Here is a 24,879-nt window from a genome sequence, read left to right on the forward strand (position 1 = left end):
TGGTATAATGTCAACTTTATCCTGATGCCACATGTCCTTGACTTCCTCAGCCAGTTGGATGTAATTTTCAATTTTTTCTCCTGTTTTCTTTTGTATATTTGTTGTATTGGGTATGGATATTTCGATTAGTTGTGTTAATTTCTTCTCTTTATTGGTGAGTATGATGTCAGGTTTGTTATGTGGTGTTGTTTTATCTGTTATAATGGTTCTGTTCCAGTATAATTTGTATTCATCGTTCTCCAGTACATTTTGTGGTGCATACTTGTATGTGGGAACATGTTGTTTTATAAGTTTATGTTGTAAGGCAAGCTGCTGATGTATTATTTTTGCTACATTGTCATGTCTTCTGGGGTATTCTGTATTTGCTAGTATTGTACATTCACTTGTGATGTGATCTACTGTTTCTATTTGTTGTTTGCAAAGTCTGCATTTATCTGTTGTGGTATTGGGATCTTTAATAATATGCTTGCTGTAATATCTGGTGTTTATTGTTTGATCCTGTATTGCAATCATGAATCCTTCTGTCTCACTGTATATATTGCCTTTTCTTAGCCATGTGTTGGATGCGTTTTCATCGATGTGTGGCTGTGTTAGATGATACGGGTGCTTGCCATGTAGTATTTTCTTTTTCCAATTTACTTTCTTCGTATCTGTTGATGTTATGTGATCTAAAGGGTTGTAGAAGTGGTTGTGAAATTGCAGTGGTGTAGCCGATGCATTTATATGAGTGATTGTTTTGTGTATTTTGCTAGTTTCTGCTCGTTCTATAAAGAATTTTCTTAAATTGTCTACCTGTCCATAATGTAGGTTTTTTATGTCGATAAATCCCCTTCCTCCTTCCTTTCTGCTTAATGTGAATCTTTCAGTTGCTGAATGTATGTGATGTATTCTATATTTGTGGCATTGTGATCGTGTAAGTGTATTGAGTGCTTCTAGGTCTGTGTTACTCCATTTCACTACTCCAAATGAGTAGGTCAATATTGGTATAGCATAAGTATTTATAGCTTTTGTCTTGTTTCTTGCTGTCAATTCTGTTTTCAGTATTTTTGTTAGTCTTTGTCTATATTTTTCTTTTAGTTCTTTAATATTTGTATTATCTATTCCTATTTTTTGTCTGTATCCTAGATATTTATAGGCATCTGTTTTTGCCATCGCTTCTATGCAGTCGCTGTGGTTATCCAATATGTAATCTTCTTGTTTAGTGTGTTTTCCCTTGACTATTATTATTATTATTATTATTGTTACTATATGTACAATGATCACTATTATAAGAGAGCTGACACTTCTATTGCTACTTCAGTTACTGCTATTTTATTGTGTGGTATGTTATCTTTATAATGAGTTGTAGCTTTCTAATTGTCTCTTTCCTCACACAGTTGCTGAACCAGGACCAAGAAGTAATATAAACAATGCTAGAGAAGGACCTACCCTGAGTAAAAAAAGAACTGCATCTCCTGTAAGTGGACTCATACAGAATCGACGTAGAAGAGGAGAACGAAGTGAGGGTTCACTTCCAGAACCTGGCCCAAAACTCCTGGGGAAGGACGGGATCACAGAGTGGATTGCAGCAGACTTCGGTGTTACTACTCCAGGTAGGATAGGTCAACAGAATATATTGAAAGAAACACGGGAACCTACTCCACACGCAAGTTATATTGCAAAATGTACTTGGACATTTTATCGTTTGTGTGTAGGAGATGTATAGAAGAGACGGCTCCAGAAGAGAGTTTCTTTACATTCTGGAGATCAGTTTACTATTTTGGTACTTGCATAATGGACTATAAAGTACCCCTTATGGCGAGGAATACTGTTTCTGTTGAAAATGACTTCAAGAGCCAATGCTATTGGCAATTATCAACATTGTTAGTAATAAGTTGCAAAGAAGCATAAATCTTTCCTGGGTCTCCTTCCCAAGCAAGTCATGTTCTGTGGCTACAATCCCTTCCCTAAAATCATGTCCAAAATTCATGTCCCCTTACATTAAGAAATGCACAGAAGCAGAGGCACAACGGCTTGTTGGAAACGATTCCTGGAGTTTGCATTTAGAAGAATTAGATGCATTTGTTGTCCCCCCCCAGATGACTTCTGGTCTATTTTACAAATATCAAATGTATTTATGTAGTATTACTATTCTGTATTTGTAAAATGAAAAGGACAAAAGTCACAGCAAGTTTACTCACGCCCATTAACCGAGGTGATATACGTTTATGGACTGCTGGTGCGTAACACCCTCATGACCTCTTGAAGTGTCTTTCAGGCAATTTGTCAGTCTAATAATAGATAGCTGTCAGGTACATCAAGACATCTGACATTTGAATCAGCAATTCCTTCACCATTAACTGTAATAATTGACTTGGAACTTTTGATGATGTTCTCATTATCATTTTATACAATAACTTTAATTAACTCAATCAGCAAGAAATTACAGGAATTCGCTTATGACAAACTTAAAGCTGTACATTAACTATAGTTATAAAAAAAGGAGAACAACCTTACGTTTAGGTCACACTGAAAGAAGACGCTTTGATCTGTTGCTTAAAAAAGACTGAGGATTTAGCAAACAAGGTGTTTTATACATGAAAAATAAATGCATTTGTATGTAATTGTTTATGTAGTTTTATAAATTTTATAGGTGTAGAAATTAGTTATGTTCACTCATTTATTGGGGTGGTAGGTGAAAGAGCGCACAAAACTTAAAAACCTGAGATACATATGAATGATTCGTGCTAAAATTTCTGCTCCCTTGATGACGTATATGAATGAGTAAATGTGTAGGGTTACAGCAGTATTCTTATATTGATTTGTGTTAAATGACATTCTGCAAACAAAAGTTTCACTTCTGTATTGTAGATATTTGTCTCTGTTTGGTTTTGTGCACCATCTATTTGCAATATTTGTTGGGCTATGGGTAGCACTGGGACACAGGAGCTGATGCTGTGACGTCAGGACAAGTGCAGAAAAATATTGTCAATTGCAGCTCCAAAGAATATGCCAGAGACAAAGTGCACAGAAACCTCATCATCAACTGCAACTCCAAGGAATACGACAGAAGAAGATTCCATGAACCCAAAATGAACAGAATAACAAGATTGGATGTACATTTTTTGGCAGTCTCTTGCCGGAAGTCTATGGATAGAGCTCTCTTATGACGGCATTGCAAGAGGCATGGTACCGGTTTTTGCATAACTGAGTCTGGAAATAAAATAATTTATTAATGAGAACTCCAATCTACCAATTTAATAAGAATGGCTAAATAACTGTTTTGTGTGATGTACTGCAGTTCGAGAATTGTATGAGAGTGTTTCATGATTGGCATGTTCACAGATCAATAGAGTATCACTAAAGGTGCATTTACACTTGTGTGTCTTGTGCCTAGTCGCTGTGCAGCTATGCTTGCCCCACACACAAATATAGGCATGTGTGTAGGCACGTGCTCCTTCCTCAAAAATGTGCATATGATTGATTCCATTCACACCTGTGTTCACAATAGGTGCATCTACTTCCATGTAGGGCAAGCTACAGCCATACGTCCACTAGCCACAAGGCGCACAGGTGTAAATGAAACTTAACACAAATTTGTGTGGCATCCCCACAAATTTCCCTAATTTTTAATGGATGGACAGATTGAAAATTGTTTGGCACCAAACAGTGTCATCATCAGTGCTCTTTCATAAGATTGTGGTACTGGTAAATGTGTAGTACTCTTGTTAAAATGAGAAGCAAGAGCCATATAACGATAATCACAGTAACGTAAGAAGTCATATACAATTTCTAGTACATATAGTCACGCTTGTGCCACATGTAAAATGAACAAATAAAACAGTGGAAGTCATTCAGAAGGCTAAAAGGACGAGTCAGCCACTACAAAAGCAGTCATTCAGTTAAATTAAGCAGATATTCTGATACCATACAAAATATCAGTTTTCTTGCTATTATTTTGCCTCAGCAGACCAAATGCTCCCTCTCATCAGCATAAAACACACATGACATCAAAATATGGTGCACCGTGAGTATGACATGCAAATACTGCATTCCTGTGGGTCTTCTTGCCACATGAGATATGCAAGCACCATTGGGTGGTGTCCGTTATGGAGGTAAGTGAGGATTACTTTGTCCCTTCATAAAGTCTGAAAGGAAGTGCATCATGGGCAAATATTCAATTTGACCAGATGCAGCTTGTTTTTAGGCACTGTCAACCACTGCCTTTCCCACTCAGCCAACACTGTCTTTGTTATCCACAACGTGGCAGCCTGTAGGGGGATGCATCAATGAAGTGTGGTATTTTCCTGGCAAGCTGCTTTCCCTGCTCTGTCAGCTTCCTCATTCCTTTTGATTCCCTTTCATCCCTGGACTGAGCAGCAGGTCACATCTTTCTTTTGCTGGTGCAGGAGGTGGATAGTGTCCTGTATCATCTGAACTATCCTATCTGCTGGGAACATTTTCTGAATAGCCTGCAGAGAACTAAGAGTGCCCACACAGAGAATTCCCTTCACCAAGAAGATGCATATGCTCCAGTGCCTTCTACATTTACATCTACATACATACTCTGCAAGCCGCCACATGATGCACTGCACAGGGTACCTTGTACCACTATTAGCCACTTCCTTTTGTGTTCCACCCGCAAATGGAGCCGGGGAAAAACAACTGTTCACATGCCACCACACGAGCCCTAAATTCTCTTATCTTATATTTGTGGCCCTTATGTTAAATTTATGTTGACAGCAGCAGAATCATTCTGCAGCCAGCTTCAAATGCTGGTTCTCTAACTTTTCTCAACAGTGTTCCTTGAAAAGAATGTCATCTTTCCTCCAGGAATTCCCATTAGAACTCCCACGTAAATGCATAATACTGCATGCTGATTCAACCTATCAGTAATAAATCTAGCAGGCTGCCTCTGAATTGCTTTGATGTCTTCCTTTAATCGGATCTCGTGAGGATCCAACACAGCTAATGAGTACCCACGAATGAGTCGCACCAGTGTTCTATGCACAGTAACCTTCACAAATGACCCACAGTTTCCCAATATTCTCGAAATAAACTGAAGCCCTCCCTACTACTATCTTTACATGCCCATTTTATTTCATGGCGCTCTGCAATGTTACATCTATACGTTTAATCGACACTGTATTCGAACTTCACATTGTTTTTCCTACTCATCTGAATTAACTCACATTTTTCACATTTAGAGCTAGCTGCCATTCATCACACCAACTAAAAATTTTGTTTGAGTCATCTTGTATCCTCCTACACTCATTACACAATGACACCTTCCCATACACTGCAGTATCATCAGTAAACAGCTGTAGATTGCTGGTCACCATGACCATCACATCATTTACGTATACAGAGAATAATAGCACCCCTATCACACTTCCCAAGGATACGACTGATAATACCCTTGTCTCTGATGAACACTCACCATTGAGGGCAACATACTGGGTTACTTAAGACATCTTCGAGCCACTCCCATACCTAGTAACCTGCTCGGTATACTCATACCTTCTTTAACTGTCTGTAGTGTGATGCAGTGTCAAATGTTTGTAGTATATCAAGTGAGAAAAGAACAAATTTCCTACATGAGATGCTTTCTTAATCCATGCTCATTTCTGGACAAAAACTTTTCTGTCTCATGGAAATTTTATAATATTTCAACTGAGAATAAGTTCAATGATTCTGCAGAAAGCCAATGTTTAGGGTACTTTTGTGGGTCTGTCATTTTACCCTTCTTATATACAGGAGTCACCTGCACTTTTTCCAGTCACTTGGGACTTTGCACTTGGTAAGAGATTCATGATAAATGCAAGCTAAGTATGGAGCCAATGCCACACAGTACTCTTTATAAAATCAAGTGTGGTCTCAGCTCTCTGAGACTACGTGTGTGTGTGTGTGTGTGTGTGTGTGTGTGTGCACGCGTGCCTGTGTGTGTTTGTGTGTCTACTGCTGACAAAAGCCTTAATGGCTGAAAGCTTTAATTGTGTGAATCTTTTTATTGTGCCTATCGCAACTCGGCATCTCCGCTATATGGTGAGTAGCAACTTTCCATCTCTGGTATTGTTACATTCCATCCTGGATTTTCTATTGTTTGATTTGAGTCTCTAGTAACTTTTGCCTATTGTCATTTGTGCATTCTCTTTTGAACTGAGAGTGCAACAGTCTTTGCTTCCTCAGCATCTATTCTGAATTTTGTTATTAACCCACAGTGGATCTTTAAACCACAGTGGATCTTTTCCAACCTTAATCTGCTTACTTGACTTATTTTTCTCCAGAGTGCAATTTATATTCTGCTTAAACTTTGCCCATAATTTCTCTACAACCATCAAACTGATTGGTTTATTAACTGTAGCTATGATGACATAATGATTGCTAATCCCTGTCTCTATACTGGTGCCATCAATCCATCAATAAGGTCAGGCCTGTTTGTAGCTACAGCGTGTAAAATATTTACATTGCATGTGGATTGTCTAAATACCTGCTCAAAACAGTTTTTGGAAGATATGTTCAAAAGTACTTCACAAGACTGCCTGTCCGCAGCACCTGCAATGAATCCATATATGTCCCAGTATACACAGTTCGCTAAAGTTGCCGCCAACTGATACTGCATGAGGTGGAGACTTTCTATGATTGACTCTAAAACTGTCACAGCAGAATTGGCTGGCTGGTCAAGGCATCCAACAATTAGCTAGATTTCACACAGATTTGTTACATGCATTCAGACAGCTTCAGTGTCATATCAAATTCAACCTCAATAGAGACAATATTTTCTATTGACCGCAATGAACACTCGTCCTCCTAAGCTGTCTAATCTGTCTTTCTGATACACATTCAATGAGCTGCTAAATATTTCAGAGTTTTCTACTTCTTTAACCAATACTGCAGCTGTGCATGTTACATTGACAAATGGCTTGATAGGCAGTGTTTAAGTGACAAAATGTGAGAAGATAACAGATAACCTGAATTGTCCCCTTCCTTTGACCCATCAGTAAAAGCCACCATGTGCCTACAATACTCTGATAAAATGCCACTAAAAACCTATTTTAAAACAAAAGGTAGAGTGGTGAGCTTGTTGTATGCCATCATGCCCAAATTAAGGGTGAGACTAAGTTTTCTTCTTCAAATCTGAATCACACTGCTTCTCAATTATTTCAATTTGCATTTGAATAGGTACAGATTACAAATACAAGGAAGCGAAGAAAACTTGTTTTTAACTATTTAAAATGTGCAAATTTTGATTCAAACTCATTTCTGAGGCTCAAGATTTTTTTCTATATATGTTATGTGTGACACTAAATCTGACTTAGATTTGTTCATGCTGTATGCTTGTGTGTTAAAATCATCATTTTTCAACTACTTTTCCCATAAATCTAGCTTACATTTGAATTCTTTAGCTTGATCACATATTTGTTATGATCTGATCAGTTCCTTGAAATTTCAGATTCAATTGCTCTGTTATTTCAATCATGAAGAATGAATATTGTAACTATATTTGTCATAAAAAAGAGTCTTGCATTTTGAATTTTGATTGTTAAGAACCCACTACACAAATCAATTCATACAAGACAATAATCTGTTGGACACAGATGTGTCATATGAGGTGGCAACAGGAGAAAGCAAATTTTGGCTGCTGCGAGGTGTTGGAGGGTGACAGAGGGGAATGTTTTTCTTTTTATGCTGCATTGCATGGTAGAACTGGCACATGGATAGAACAATGTTTCGTGAAAACATATTACAGGAATGTTCATGTTCAAATGTATTACTTTTTTGTAGTATGGCAAGAAATAATTTCATTATTAATTGTGTTATTAATTATTACTGGGCACCTGTTCACCAAATGTGACACAGTTATGTCAACAGACTGCTCTGATGAAGACTATGGTCAAGATCGGTCTATTGTTTGTACTTGAATGTGCACCAGTATACTCTTTTGCTTGTTAATGCAAACACAACTACCTCACAGGTCCGTCTGCAGCACATTCTGAAGGGAGCAGTCTACAAAACACCCAAGTGAAATCTCCTATTATGCTCTGTTGGTCTGTTATGTGATAATCACTTACCATAATATTAACTGCTAGTTGTGTTTTGTGTGTCTGCACATAATGTGACTCAATATTTATGTACCATTATATTGGCAGGGCAGGCAACACCCTTAGCTGCTTACAGGCGTTGACATACGTCAACAGGGACAGATGAAAATGTGTGCCCCGACCGGGACTCGAACCCGGGATCTCCTGCTTACATGGCAGACGCTCTATCCATCTGTGCCACCGAGGACACAGAGGATGCAGGGATTTATCTCTGGCATGCCTCCCGCGAAACCCACACTCTCAACGTATTGTCTCGCACTACATTCGTGGTGCCCCCGCCCATTATACTCATTACTCGCGGCACATTGCTGATTCCCGTAAGAAGAAGAAGATGGTCAAGTGGCCGGTGAGCCTTAACTATATATATACTCACCGGCCACCTGACCATCTTCTTCTTCTGTGCGAATGCACGAACAGTGCCCGAACTCATACGGGAATCGGCAACGCGCCGCGAGTAATGAGTATAATGGGCGGGAGCACCACGAATGTAGTGCGGGACAATACGTTGAGAATGTGGGTTTCGCGGGAGGCATGCCAGAGATAAATCCCTGCCATCGCGCTATCCTCTGTGTCCTCGGTGGCTCAGATGGACAGAGCGTCTGCCATGTAAGCAGGAGATCCCAGGTTCGAGTCCCGGTCGGGACACACATTTTCATCTGTCCCCGTTGACGTATGTCAATGCCTTTAAGCAGCTAAGGGTGTTCATTTCATTGTAATTTCATTCTAACGAGCTGCATGGTCACCGATGGTATCTGTTCTTTCGGACATGTCCGAAAGAACAGATACCATCTTAGTATAAACATAAATAATGTTGTGAATTTGAAATCTTTGCCATTGATCAATGGTAGCAAACATGCTGAAATAGGAGAATATAGCTGAATAATGTGTTAATGAGCTATTCACAATATCAGGCAGCTGAAATGTTGGAAGAGATGCCTCCTGTCACCAGGCAAATGGAACAGTTCTGTGCATGTCATGTGACTGGGATGTTGTGAGATAATATACTGGCCACCAGCAAGGCGAGAGAGTACATGTTGCCCACAACAGCAGTTCAGCACCAGAAGGGAAACAAACACAAAATCAGCACATCTGATGGTGGCCATTTCATGTGTGTTCAATGAAAGGACTGGAATTTTTACTTGCCAATGTATCAAGAACATAAGACAAGTACTACAATTTGGGGAAAGCCAGTACCACCATCAGAGTCTATAGCTATGGGTAACAATAAGTGGACAAGAAAGACCACCATCAACTGTTACATAAGGAACAGTGGTCACACACTCACAATGCAGTAAATAATTTTCCAATGGAAAGCTGCTAACCAGCTGTACCATCCACAATCAACTTTTCACTATAGAGTATACACACCAAGCACCCCTTTTTTACAGAACACAAATATAAGCAAATCACCAACTTTGGATGCTTGAACTATGGAAAAAGTCAATGGGCTTATGAGTCATTATACATTACTGAGAAAGTGTGACTAATTCAACTGCTCAAGACTGATAAACATATTACAGAATAAAATAAAATTTCATTTCCAAAACTATATGCTTACTCAGCGAATATATTACAACAAATTAATAAAGAGTTTTATGAAAAAAGGGCTGCATAGACATCATTATGTTAATACCACTGCTGAAATCTCACAGTATCCTTCCCCATTTTCCAATTATGGGTACTGTCTGGATGAAGAATGCAAGTTCAAGTTTTAAAGCTGAGCTGTTATTGTGTTCAGTGTTTTGTTCACATGTCTATCTACGGGATTGTCTTTCCTCACACCACTGCTTCCATTCCATCCAGAATTTGCCAATATCATGTCAAAAAATTAATAAATAAGATTTTTGGGAAACATACCTTGTCATTCACAAACAAGAAGCTATGAGTGTAATTTGGAAATATAAAGCAGCACTGATGGTTTCTTTGATTAATACAGTCACAATATACCTCATCCATTTATTCTCATCTTTTAAAGACAAAATGTATATCACTTTAATATATGTCTGATAATTTTAAAATCATTTAGACATGTCTTCCAGGTACCACACACTATAACATATTATCCTGTGTGCAGCCAGTATGTTGACTGAGAAACTGACGACAGGAAAAAATGATTGAGTAAACAAAACCTCTATTTTGATGAGCAGATACCTCTTTCCAAATCTAATAAAATCTCACACGATGAGGGTTTGTTATGATAGTGAGATCTACAGAATTTTCTTGCAGTAAGATTAATAAGGTCCAGGCACATAATTTATCAAGTATTTTAGGTTATTTCATATCTAAGGGCAATTAAGTTATAATGTAAAGCATCCAGTACTTCTAATTGTAGGTTACCACTATTCAGTTCCCTTGTAAATAATGGTTTTTGTAATAACCCAAAACTGGCCAGTGCTAATAAAATTTCTCACGAGCAATTCTGTTGCCAAATAATTTACAAAAAGTAAGAAAACTTTGAGGTAATATACTAGTTTCAGAAAAAGTCGAACTTTAAAGTGAACATATATTTTACTACAATAGCAGTCTAAATGCCATTATCAAAGATCTGCATTTTTAGCTTTACTTTCTTTTGCAGCGTTATTTATATGATTATAAGCATAACGTGGGAAAAAGAAAAAAGTGGAAAGAGAAACTGACCATCAAGTTTTTCTGACAAACTAGAACTGTACTATCAATATAGGATACAAATACTCCTTGCGTTGAAGAGGCATGTGATACACAGATAAACAAAAACATTGCTTTACATCTAATGTTGTTGATCATTTTGGAACTTTCGGCATGAGATTACAATTTAATGTCACAGATAATATGGTTGACTGTTATTTGCAACCCAGAGTCCTCAGACATCTCATAACAGGTCAAACAAACAACTTTGTTGTCAGCAATACTGACTGGCAACAAAGTGTCATTTCAAGGTTTTGGTAATGTTTCTGGCAGCGGGACACCATTTTATCGTTGTGGAAAACATCTTACAGTTTTGCAATAACTGAACTATGTACCTAACAATAAATATCATTATAGGTAACTGTTAATTAACAAGAAACTTCAACTTCCATTACATTAAATAAATGAATAGTTTAGCCACTCTTAACTCGCAATGATAAATGACGCTTATGAAGCACAAACACTTGTAACATTTCTCTCTCTCTCTCTCTCTCTCTCTCTCTCTCTCTCTCTCTCTCTGCAATATTTCCAGTGCTGTTCAAACCATCCTCATGCTCCTTTCATTTCACCCCCACCGCCCTTCCCGCGCACGCGCGAGCGCACCCACCCACACACACACACACACACACACACACACACACACACACACACACACACAGAGAGAGAGAAAAGAAAATAACTACTGGTCCTGGTGCAATGAAAACGCTATATTCTCAAATGCTGAACGATGGATAACTACTGACTGGATTGAATCATCTGCCACAACAAACCAGGGACAGTTCTGCACAAGCCTTCTTCATAAGACAGTGTCGAACTATGTACAGTTGTTTATTTATTTGACACAGAAGACATGTTTAGTTTTGAAGTCTCTGAACTCTTGTTTCTCACCAATGTCACATGGGAAATGTCACTATGTTCACTGTCATTTCTTCCCAAAATCACTTCAATCAGAAAACACTTAAGGGGTTCTCTCAGGAGCCATTCCCTTAATACAGCTACAAATTTTCTACCTCAAGGATCCTCAGCATGCTTCTTTTTTAATCCTGACTCTTACCAGATATATTCAATCTTTATTTTATCTATGTAAACGGAGTAATTTCATTTCTGGTGCTTGCAAGCAACTCTTAGTATGTCCAGTAATTTAGGTGCCTCTAATCAAATATGAACAGAGGATACTACAGTTTGATTTTGCTACAGAGTGGTGGTGTTTCATTCCAAAGCAATTGGCATTTTACATGGCATGTAAAGAAGCCCTTTGTATTATGTTGCAGATCTCTTTGGGAACAGTATTACTTGAAGAGATTATGCTAACTGCTTGCTGCATTTCTCAATAACCTCTTCCATTCTGATTCTTAAATGAAGTGTTGGAAAAATTCTTCTCGACATTAAACCCACTATATTTCTTTTGCTGATTTTGAGAATCGTTATCACAAGTTCTTCGTTTATGTGAGCTTGTTTAATGGAAATAACTCCGCTGTATATCTGGAAGCCCATCATTAATGAACTTTCTCTTCTTTTTGTCCCATATATTGCATTACTGTTAGATACTATAACATTACGTGTTGAATCCATCCTTCCGACTGTTTTACACCTTCATGCACTATGATAATTTTACCCATATTGGGTGCTGTTGAGCTCTCCGACTGTTCCTTTAAAGGATAATGTTGAAGAAAATCCTCTACAAGTCACAACTGAAGGCGACTGATTTACAACATGACCAGTTTTGTGTTTGTGCCCATCGTCAGCTGACTACATTCTGTTTCACCTTTAGACATTTGATGTTGGAGATCACTGATTAACATAAAAGGCAAACTGTGTGATGTAAAACATATTTTAACTAGATATTTTTCAATTTTTTTGATATTGCAATATCGAAAGGCTTAGTATGTCTCATAAGTCTTTTATGCCAAACAGTTAATTCCAACACTAAATGTGAAAAGCTGAAACTGTATGTAATCACCTGAAGATGGGCATAAACCCAAAACTGGTCGCTTTTTAAATAATCCACCATCAACTGTGACTGGCAAAGGATTTTCTTCAACAATAACTGACCTATTTTGAGGACATCATGAGAAAATATGATCCAGTGGAAAAGATGTTAATGCCGGGCAAGATTCAATGCATATGGGGAAGATGGTGAGAAAGGATGAAATGGGTGGATGGATGGGTGGACCACAGAAGTAATGGATTCCAGCCTAGAAAGTCTGCAGGAGGCAGTGAAAAACACAAGAAATTGATGTGCTTCAGTTCATAGGGTCACAGAGAGTTGGAATTGACAAAACAATAAGAGAGAGAGAGAGAGAGAGAGAGAGAGAGAGAGAGAGAGAGAGGCTTTTATTCAACATTACCATCCATGCACTATGGTGACGAATAAGAGTGGCGAGGGGCGAGAGATGACTTCCTCACTGAACATGACTTTTTGTTCTCAATAAATCTGATTTTCTGTTTTTGGTCTGTTTAAAGTTCTTGGTCTAGTCATATAACCGTCAAACTCTCATTTTGATGTTTTCTGGCACTTTCTGTCACCACAAACATTTCCTTACATGCCTAAGTGTTAAATAATCACAGAAAGGGAATACTTAATTTTTCTCCCAGATTATCTTATAAAGCATTTGTGCATCAAAAGTAGATCAATATTACGTCATGTTGTACTTCCTTGAGTGCTGATTCTATCACATTCAGCATTTCAGTTAGTTGTCCCCAGTTTTAGCAAGCAAAGATGTGAAACTTCCTGGCAGATTAAAACTGTGTGCCCGACTGAGACTCGAACTCGGGACCTTTGCCTTTCGCGGGCAAGTGCTCTACCATCTGATCTACCGAAGCACGACTCACGACCGGTACTCACAACTTTATTTCTGCCAGTACCTCGCCTCCTACTTTCCAAAGTTTCATATCAGCGCATACTCCACTGCAGAGTGAAAATCTCATTCTGGAAACATCCCCCAGGCTGTGGCTAAGCCATGTCTCTGCAATATCCTTTCTTTCAGGAGTGCTAGTTCTGCAAGGTTCGCAGGAGAGCTTCTGTAAAGTTTGGAAGGTGGGAGACGAGGTACTGGCAGAAGTAAAGTTGTGAGTACCGGTCGTGAGTCGTGCTTCGGTAGCTCAGATGGTAGAGCACTTGCCCGCAAAAGGCAAAGGTTCCAAGTTCGAGTCTCGGTTGGGCACACAGTTTTAATCTGCCAGGAAGTTTCATATCAGTGCACACTCCGCTGCAGAGTGAAAATCTCATTCTGGAAACTTCCCCCAGGCTGTGGCTAAGCCATGTCTCCGCAATATCCTTTCTTTCAGGAGTGCTAGTTCTGCAAGGTTCGCAGGAGAGCTTCTGTAAAGTTTGGAAGGTAGGAGACGAGGTACTGGCAGAAGTAAAGTTGTGAGTACCGGTCGTGAGTCGTGCTTCGGGAGCTCAGATGGTAGAGCACTTGCCCGCGAAAGGCAAAGGTCCCGAGTTCGAGTCTCGGTCGGGCACACAGTTTTAATCTGCCAGGAAGTTTCATATCAGCGCACACTTCGCTGCAGAGTGAAAATCTCATTCTGGAAGCAAAGATGTACTATATGCAAAATAGAGTATTTTTATTCTTCTTCCTACACCTAGCTACACATATACTTTCAACTGTTCTCAAAATTTGCCGTAATACTGAAAATACACTGCAAATAAGGAAGATGAAAGTAACTCTACCTGTGCAACTGGTATTTTATTATTACTTCTTCCAGTATCCTGCACAATAAAACATAGTCAAATCTGCCAAATGCTTTATCAAAGCCAATGAAAGATATGAACATACATAACTATATTTAATGTAAGACCTGCCAGGGTAGCCAGGAGCACTAATGTGCTGCTTCCTGGACTCGGGTAGACGCGCCAGCCCCGGATTGAATCCGCCCGGCAGATTAACAATGAGGGCCAGTGTGCCAGCCAGCCTGGATGTGGTTTTTAGGTGGTTTTCCACATCCTCTGGGTGAATACCGGGTTTGTCCCCACGTTCTGCCTCAGTTACACGACTAGCAGACATTTGAAACATGTTCGCACTGTTCCATCGATTACACTAGACGCAGACAGCTGGGGTACATTAATTCTGTGCCGGGGGGGCTAGGGGTGGCAGCAGAAAGGGCATCCAACCACCATCTGCAACTTACAATGCCAAATCAACAGTAACAAAGCCGACACCGCATTTCAGCGGGAATAAGGCCTCAAGACGATGATGATGATTTAATATAATGCTGATCTCATTTGAATACCATTTGATCCTCAAACAGTATACCTGCAACTCTAACTTAACCTCTTCCAAAAACTATCATTGTTATAACTTTTGATGCATCTGACAAGTCTCAGGTTTTGTAACAGTAGCATTTCTGCTGATTGTTGATTTCAAGGAAGGATATTTTATTGACACAAATAAATAACAAAATGACACCCAAATAAAAACCTAACATCGCATTTCCTTTTGGTTTCAAAATAACTCTGTTGGTGACAAAGAGACAAAAAACAAACTGCTAAAGATAGTAAAAAGAAGCATCAGGAAAGAGATCATCAGTTGTTCCGGAATTTAATTAATTTGTAATTTTTTTCTTTAATATCATCACTCATTCACATGAAACTTTTACCAACAGAGAAATAGAAATAGGGAGAAATATTCAGCTACTGCATTATATATTTATAAAACAGAAAACTCAAGTAAAAAATTGAATATTTTTTATGAAAATAAAGCATCAAATGCAGCATGCTTGGTTTCCAAATCTAATCAACAAACCTTACAGTAAAAAAAGAAATAAATGTAATCTACAATAACAAACTTTACAGCATTTTCCATTCAGTTTCTAAAATTTGTAACTGTTTCTTTCCGTAAACATTATTTTGTCCTAGTTATATTCGTCATGATACTGCTTCTCATTTGCTTATATTATTATGAACTGCTCATTCCAGGAAAAACATCTAATTAATGGTCTGTTTTTGGTTTACAGACCAATTGCTGAACATTAGCATAACAATGAGATTAACCTTTTACATCTCAGTCTACACTTTCTTTTGTATATTAAAGGAAACAGACTGCAGCAATTTGTTTGTATTTACTCACTGTCAAATAGTAAATCAAGGGTGAAATCTATGGTTACAGTCATATGTAAAAGCCAGTGACATAATAAAATAATGTAATTATAGCAAACCAAATACTGAAACTCACAAACAAAAAAAGTAAACTGCATATTGTTTCCGCCAATACCACCATGAGTCAGCAAGACAATGTTGCAACACAAATACTTTATATCAACTGTTGGAGACCACTCAAGAAAACCTTGCTCTTTACTCTTGTAGAGATGGAATCAATACACAATTAAGAGGGTTATAGCCCTATTTGAAAATTTCAAATTTTTTTTTTTTTTGTTAAAATTTTCTCTGGGATCTCTATTTTGTTACAAGGCAATTTGTGAAAAAATATCTCTGAAAATCGTCCACAGCAAGAAATAAGTAGCTGACAAGTAATTTCTACAATGACCTAACGGGCATTATCAAAATTAAGAATGTGCTTGAACTTCAAATTGGACCAGCTTGCTACAACTTCAGCACAAAAGTGGAGATGAAAAGCAAATCGAGCAAGTAGAGCAGCAGATGACAGAAGCTGCAACAAAAAAAGCCTGCAGGACCACCATGGAAATGTTGACAATGATGGAGAAACTCATATTGGGTCTGGTAGGATTGCTGTACGGTCCATGGACTGCTGACTATTGAGGTGTGTTTAACTACAAAAATGTAACACAAAATTTTTAATGTGTTTTTCTCAAAATAGTATTTTTCAAATTGGTGGAAAATGTAACTAAAGAAAAGTAAATGTGATTATGATCGGTATTTGATGCCAGCATTCTAAATTGAACTTTCTATCAATGTATATAACTGTTCTGCAATATCTTCAAAAATCTAATTTTGGTGCACATTTTTGTCTTGAGTTTGTGGGCAAAAAAAATGACAATTGTTAAAACTTAGTATTTTTCAATTATCCTACATACACTGACAGAAAATGTATTGAAAATGACTAATACAAAATTATTTTGTTAGGTCCAATAAGAGAACATCGGAAATTCCAGTCAATGGCCAATATTCTGGCTGCAAGGAGCCCTGAAGACAAAAGTGTCCGGAAAAACAATATCATCAGATTTAGCTTTACTTTTATTTTGCCTGGAAAAATATCACAAGAAGCACCTTTTTTCATGTGTTCAAAGGGGGCAACCCCTTAAGGAGATATTTATTATCTTGCAATACTGTGAAAAAGAAAGTTGCTACTCACCGTATAGCAGAGATGCTATATACCCTCCTATATAAGAGATACCAACCATTCCCTCCACTGACTCTCCACACTTCTTCTCCCTTTACCACACGGTGCCCTGCTCATCACTACTGATACCACCTCCCTTTACTCTAACATTCCTAATGCAAATGGCTGTACACTACCTTTCCCAATGCCCAACAGATTCCAAACCAACTACCTCCTTCCTAGTCACTATGACTAACTATTTCCTCACCCACAATTACTTCTCCTTTGAAGCCATTACCTACAAACAAATCCGCGGTACGGCTACAGGCACCAGCGTGGCACCATTCTTTGCCAATCTATTCATGCACCATCTAGTGGAATAAACACCCAGAATCCTAAACCCCTTGCCTGGATCAGATTCACTGATGACATCTTTGTGATTTGGATCGAGGGTGAGGACACTCTATCCATATTCCTCTAGAACCTCAACAACTTCTCCTCCATTTGCTTGAACTTCTCCTCCATTTGCTTCACCTGGTCCTAATCAACCCAACAAGCCACCTTTCTAGATGCTGACCCCCACCTCAAAGATGGCTACATCAGTACCTCTGTCCATATCAAACCTACAAACCATCAACAATAACTCCACTTTGATAGCTGCACCCATTCTATACCAAGAAGTCCCTTCCATACAGCCTAGCCACCCATGGTCGTTGCATCTACAGTGACGAGCGATCCTTCTCGAAATACACTGAGGGTCTCACTGAAGCCTTCACAAACCATAATTATCCTCCCAACCTTGTACAAAAACAAATCTCCTGTGCCTTATCTTTCCAATCTCCCATCACTTCAAAAATTCCCACTGTCCAGTCATAGAGGAGAATTCCCCTCGTAACTCAGTACCACCTAGCAGTGGACCAACTGAATTACATTCTCCGCTAGGGTTTCTACTACCTCTTGTTGTGCCCTGAAATGAGAAATGTCCTGCCCACCATCATTACCACTTCTTCCACAGTGGTATTCCGCCGTCCGCCGAACCTACACAATACACTCTTCCATCCCTACACAACCCCTGCTCCCAACCCCATACCTCATGGCTCATACCCCTGTAATAGGCCTAGATGCAAGACCTGTCCTACACATCCTCCCACCACCACCTACTCCAGTCCGGTCATAAATATCACCTATCCCATCAAAGGCACGGCTACATGTGAAATGAGTCATGTGATCCACAAGTTAATCTGCAACCACTGTGCTGCACTCTATGTGGGCATGACAACCAACAAGCTGTCTGTCTGCATGAATGGCCACTGACAAACGGTGGCCAAGATACAAGTGGACCACCCTGTTGCTGAGCACACTACCAGCCAAACATGACATTCTTCATTTCAACGACTGCTTCACAGCCTGTGCCATATGGATCCTTCCCACCAACACCAGCTTTTCTGAATTGTGCAGTGGGGGAACTCTCCCTGCAATATATCCTAGATTCCTGTAACCACCCTGGCCTCAATCTTCATTAGTCATTGTCCTCTCCCATCCAGCCCCTTCTCTGTTCCCATTCCAGCACTACACAGCCCTCATTCCTCCATTGCACCCAGTCTTTTTACTTCTCTCCTTTACTGCTATCCCCCCCCCCCCCCCCCCTCAGTACGTCAAACCTCCCGACTGCACATAGCTGCCCTACAGTCTTTCCACCTCGTCCCTCCATGCTTCCCACGACTACCCTACTAACGCTCCCCCTCCCTGCCCCAGCCTCCTCTTTATCCCCACCCAGTCGCCACTCTCATCATGCACCAGTGCTGCTGCTCCAAGTGTGGCCTCAGTTGCCTGAGGCTGCAAACGTGTGTGTGAGTTGCATTTGTGTGAGTGTGCATGTGTGAGTGCGCTGTCTAATTCTGACGAAGGCCTTACTGGCCGAAAGCTATATTTGTGACAGTCTTTTTATTGTGCCTATCTGCGACTCAGCATCTCCATTATATGGTGAGTAGCAACTTTCCTTTTTACAATACTGTTACATTCCATCCTGGATTCTCCATTGTTTCATTTGTTATCTAAGTATTTTTTTAAAAAAACAGCTTTAGGCACACAAACCCATAAAACATTCAAAATACAACAAGCATAACTAACCAACTACGAGTTTCTATGTCCAGTTACATCCTTAAAAGAATATTAGTATGCAAGATGAGTCATGCAAGATATAACACACTTTTATTTTGTTAACAGTTTCAGGTACCAAACTAAAGTTTTTGAAAAATGATAGTATGCTAAGTAGTATATACTTCAGTGTGTGATAATGTGTCTTAACTCTTGTATCAATGAAGATACTGAAGGAAATATGATTTTTTTAAATAGGACGCCACACTTTTTTGAAAACCATCCTAAAGTGCTTGTAAAGACAAGTACAGTGACATAATGCTTCTTAATGCTGAGGTTGAAACTCTTTCCAAAAGGAAGAAATGTACTAAAACTGGAAAGCGATGTGGCCACAGTCAGCTACTGCAGTGTAAACACAGCCACATAGAGCTCTCACGTGGGACTCCACGAATATATGTAGGAAGACAGGTCTAAGAATATCCTTGCCTACATAGCTCAAGAGGAGACTGCATATAGGGATTAATGGTAGTATCATAACATACACCTTAGCCATATAGCTCAAGAGCAGATTGCAATGATATACCATTATGAATAGTGTATGCATCAATAATAAATCATAAGAGTTGTGACAAGAAGAATTTTAATTACTTATCAGAAAGAAATCAAATCAAGTGTTGTAGAGAGGCTTCTGCAGCTGTAATGAGCATCAAAGTACAAAGTACATAAAAATAGTAGTTAGCATGTAAAAATAACTCAAGAGGAGAGTGCAACACAGTTTCGAATGTATGTACTTTCAGTTGTAAATCAAAAATGGTTTGACAAGAAACACTTTAACTATTTGTTGGAAAAACACTGACTCAAGTATTGCAAAAACAACTGTAGTGGAAATCACAATACATACCAAGAAAGAAAAAAAAATTATCATACACGACCTGACACTAGTATCAAAAATACATATTAAGCTCACGTGGAGGCTGTGATACAGTTACAAATGTCTGTATGTATGTATCAGTAGTGAACAGAAAAAGTTATCACACAAGAACTTAAACTATTTATTGGAATAAAAACGAACCAAGCATCATAAGAAAACATTTCAGCTGTAGCAGAAACCACTATGAACAGTATGAATTAAAAAGAAAATCTTAAAGAAAAAAAGACTGATAACAAACTAAATATTATTAATCTGTATGAAACAGAACAGACAGTATTTTGTTTCTCACACATAGCAGAGATTAAAAATACAACTTCCCTACATAGCAGAGATTAAAAATACAACTTCCCTCATAACCACTGAAAATATGACAACCAATGGTACTATGAAGAACTGAAAATCAAAATGGACACCAAGATGTGACATCGCAGCAGCAATTACTACTACGTCACTGGTTGAAGCTCAAAATTAGTACTGTGCATTGCTCTTGGCCCTTCTATAATGTCGAGCTATTGTTGGAATCAGTTACAACTATCACACTTTATCAAAACTTTAACCGCCAACTCACCTCTCCTACCATGTTGATAAAACACCATATGTTGTTTTCAAAATAAAATAGCTCTTTTAAAAACTAAAAGGTACAACAATATTGAAAAACTATCAAACATTCAAAGTACAAGTACAACTGACTAATTAAAAGTTTCTATAATGTCAAGTCATGACCTTCAAATGACATTGGAAACAATTATTTTCACAATAGCAATGTCGTAATTGGTGAGATGAAGGTTGCAGCTGGCACCTGCTGAAGTGAGTACAGTTTAACTAATCATATTGATTATGGAATTCAAACATTTTACACAAACTTCGACTTGAAATGATGGTTAACGTAGAAAAAAATTTTGAATGGTAGTGTGTAGAACACTTTGCTAAATATAAGTGATTTTACAATAAATGTTTAAAACTGAAAAGAACTTAAAAGAGGGCTATAAACAGGAATAAAACCAACAGACAGACAGTGATATGATGTGTATCTGAATTAATCATGTGCTGCAGACACACTGTGCTTAGTTTCGCTGACATTGTTCCAGGGAGGACTGTTCTCTAATGTGCAAATGGGAAAGCAACTGCTGCACTAATACAAGGCACACCATGAATTTGCCAAATTGTAAGTACCAACAAATTCCAGACAGAAATGTAATGTCCCTCTCAACAATTTGCTGATTGCAATGCTCCTCTGTGAGCTATTGCACCTTTACTGCAATGCTGTATTTGCCACAATGAGGATTCTGGGTGAGACACAGTTCTTGTACAAGATAAGCATACGTATTTAAGAAAACCATAATTAATACACATTATTATTTGTTAAATGCTGCTTGGTTAGCCAAGGAACATGCAGATATCTGAGGTACATTATAAAAGCAATTTAGATCTAAACCCTATCCAAACCTGTCCAGCAGACAGTTTCTTAAATAAACTACCACATGATTGAGACTATCCAAAGAATCCAGCTCCCCCATACTTATTATTAGATTGTGACACACACAAGGAGTACCACGAAATTGTATGTTGGATGCATGGATTAGTATGTTTCACCAATAATTCTGGTGATACCCTGAGATGATGAGTCACTGCCATCATCAAGAAGAAGGGGGTGCTACAGACTGTCAGTTATTCATTAGTGTAAAACCATTAACAAGTAAGACCCTCTCACCACATTTTACTGTGAAAAGAAAAACAAATTAATTGAGAAATGTGGCAGTGACGTATTTTTCACAAACTAATAATGTACCAACCATTACATCAGTGTTCTGAATGAAAAGCAATTCTACCACATTAGAAGCAATATCATAAAGCATTAAATGGAAACAAAATCATGTTAAATTAACTAATATTGGTAACAAAAAACACTGTTAAGACCAGAGAGAAAAAGAGGGAGAGTGGGAGGCAGAGAGCAAAAGAGAGAAGAGAGAGAAAGAGAGAGATATGCTACAAAGATCACTTGAGCACTATTCATTTGCCTCGCCTTGCTTGTCCTGTTCTTACTAGACACTGCTATGTTGTTTAACTTATTCCTGTCACCACATACTTGTATCTCAGTTTCTCTTATTCATGTTATTTTCCCTGTTTTTCAGGTATACATGATAGTAATTGTGGTTTGAACTGTGTAGTGATTACACAGGAAAGGTAATTTTCCGTGTTCTGCGTAATCTACTGAAATGAACACTCATAAAACTACACACAAATTATTGAGGAGGCAGAGACACCACCTAACACATAATACTAAAAATTTGGCCAACCTTTAGCATCACGTCATAAGACACAACTTTTGTTTATGAAGCTCAGAGGACATTACACTCATACTAAAAATATTTCTGTATTATTAAAATTGCTAGATTGCTAGTGAGGAGATTTTAACCATGATTAATTAAACCAACTACATTTAATGCAGCATGCAAAAGCTTTACTTCATTGAAATGTTAGATTTAGGAAAGGTCTTTCGACCAAAGTGTGATTAAGTGTATGAGGTTAAAAGGTGATTTTTCTAGACAAAATTGGCCCTTTCCTTTAGTTACGAATATCACAAGAATAATACATATCATTCTAACAATATTACAAGAAGGAAAGTTGCCACTCACCATATAATGGAGGTGCTAAGTCACAGACAGGAACAACAAAAGACACTCTCAATTTTAGCTTTCGACTGTTACAGCCTTCATCAACACACATGTGCGCGCATGAATTCACACACACACACACACACACACACACACACACACACACACACACACACAAAAACTTCAACTCACACACACGTGTGTGGCAACTTTCCTTCTCATAATACTGTTACATTCCATCCTGGATTTTACACTGTTTGACTTATCATTTTATTCTAATTAGGAAATCCTCTCACTTGAAGTGTTCTCCATTCTTTCCTACTTTTCCTTTTAATGGGCTACTGCAATGACATTTATGACAAGAGATTACTCTGCACTGTATGGGACTCCTGTCTTAAATAAAAATTCCATGTGTGTAATAACAGCAGCCATCAAACAATATTCAACAGGAACCTATAATGTATTACCATAATTTTTGAAATGGATGTTTTAAAGCAGATAGTCTCACTTTCAACTCTTCAATTGTAATCTATTTGAGGGTAATACCCAAAATTAAGACTGCAGAATTGTAGACAATAATTTGAAAGAAACATTAATTTACATAAATTCTGTATGTAATTTATCAATCATTTTCTTCTGGGTTGGCACCGCAGCCTCAACAACTTTGAAGGACATTATTCCATTGGGCTGGAATAATGTCCTTCTTTATGCACTTTTTTAATGTTAGGACACATTACAAATGGAAAATCGTAATTTCTTTTTTTATATTTAGTGTAACAGTTCTGTTCGATGTTCTGATGCACCAACTATCCAAACAAAAATACAATTAATTCAATGGTTTCTGTCTCACAAAAAGAAATACATAATTGGTCAAACAAACAAGCTTCAAATTCAAATGGGCATAGATAAAAAGCTGTGCTTCCTAGGAGAATCGGTTATTAAAAAGCCAAAAGCAATATAAAATGTCAACAAAGAACATTCAGTTTTTGGAATCAACTACTTCCTAGACGATGTGGTTATCAGTTACCTGCTTTAGTCAAAAGCTTCTCAGATTCCTTAATTACATTTCCTGTTTCAGTTAGTGCGCAGATTCTTATTTTCAGAAAGCACAGCCTTTTTACTTAACAACGGCTTATATCCATGGAAAAAAGTGCAGAAGGTTGAGCTGAAATAATTACCCTGTGATACACACGTTTGTTGTATTACAACAGCACTCAAAGTCTCTCTCTTCTGATTCAAAATTTTAATGTCAATATTAAGCACAGGGAAAAAAAGAGGGGGGGGAGGGGGAGGGGGGAACCAAACACGGAATGGCAATGCAGAGGAGACAGATACCATAATCAATATAGATTAGTATATCCACTTAAAATTAGGAGAAATCCGATAAAGTTTAATGTTTTCTGTATTTCAACTAAGTTCTCCACAATACATGAAAAATATTAAACATTAACAATTGCATTTTAAAAGTCACAATATACATGAATGAACTGCATTTGAAAATGTCTTGAGCACTGTTAAAACTAACAGTTCACATACCCTGGCACAAAATATTTATGTGTGATTTTAGAGAGGTGGAGGCTCAACAGAATGTAGTTTTCTGACATGGAGTCGAAAGTTATCATATCGAGAAATAAATTTATGGCAAACTGGGCACTCAAACCTCTCTGGGTAATGTTTTAGATAATGATTTCTTGTGTTTATTACTCTCTTATTACAAAATACACATAAATGAAGATTCTTTTCAAGTCTCACAAATATTGATGACCGCAAGTCAGTGTGTGTTCCTGTAAAAAAGAGAGTAATAAGTATTAGGGACTTCAGAGTGTTTGACGAAACTCAAAACTCAACAGTATTATAGATGGAATGTGATGAAAATCAATGTTATAATGTATGATGAAACATCCCTTACAAATGGAGGATGTGATATCAAAAAACCTTACAGGATAATTACCAAAGAATAATGGTAGTGGTAATAATCTTTATATCTTTCACTTTTCAAATAATGTATCAACTGTTAGTCATTTATCTGTCTCCTTTATATATCTCCTATATTAGACGGTGTCCTGAATATGCATATTATCATTTTATACAATTATATCAGCTAACTGTGCTTTGACTCCAAATTGCGTATGACTTTCTGTATATTATAAAGCTGCTTCTTAGTAATTTTTCACAGTTACATTATTCTTGTTGAATTTAATAATCTTTCTTATAAAAGTAGGGCTTAAGTGACCTTTAATTTTTGACCC

General features: G+C 38.0%; 1 protein-coding gene across 7 annotated transcripts in view; it reads right to left on the minus strand.

Moving 5' to 3' along the window:
* The window catches only part of LOC124609918 (sex determination protein fruitless-like), a 458,799-nt gene that overhangs the window by 255,712 nt on the left and 178,208 nt on the right, over positions 1-24,879 (minus strand). Inside the window, exon 5 of one of the 7 annotated variants that reach the window (XM_047140121.1) lies at positions 24,015-24,414. The exons of the other annotated variants lie outside the window; for them this stretch is intronic. Coding sequence (XP_046996077.1) covers positions 24,194-24,414 — 221 coding nt within the window. The 3' untranslated portion in view covers positions 24,015-24,193. Of the gene's footprint in view, positions 1-24,014; positions 24,415-24,879 lie in introns of those variants that run through there. 7 annotated transcript variants of the gene reach the window in all.

This window comes from Schistocerca americana, chromosome 1 (assembly GCF_021461395.2).
Source record: "Schistocerca americana isolate TAMUIC-IGC-003095 chromosome 1, iqSchAmer2.1, whole genome shotgun sequence".
Classification (NCBI taxonomy): Eukaryota; Metazoa; Arthropoda; class Insecta; order Orthoptera; family Acrididae; genus Schistocerca; species Schistocerca americana.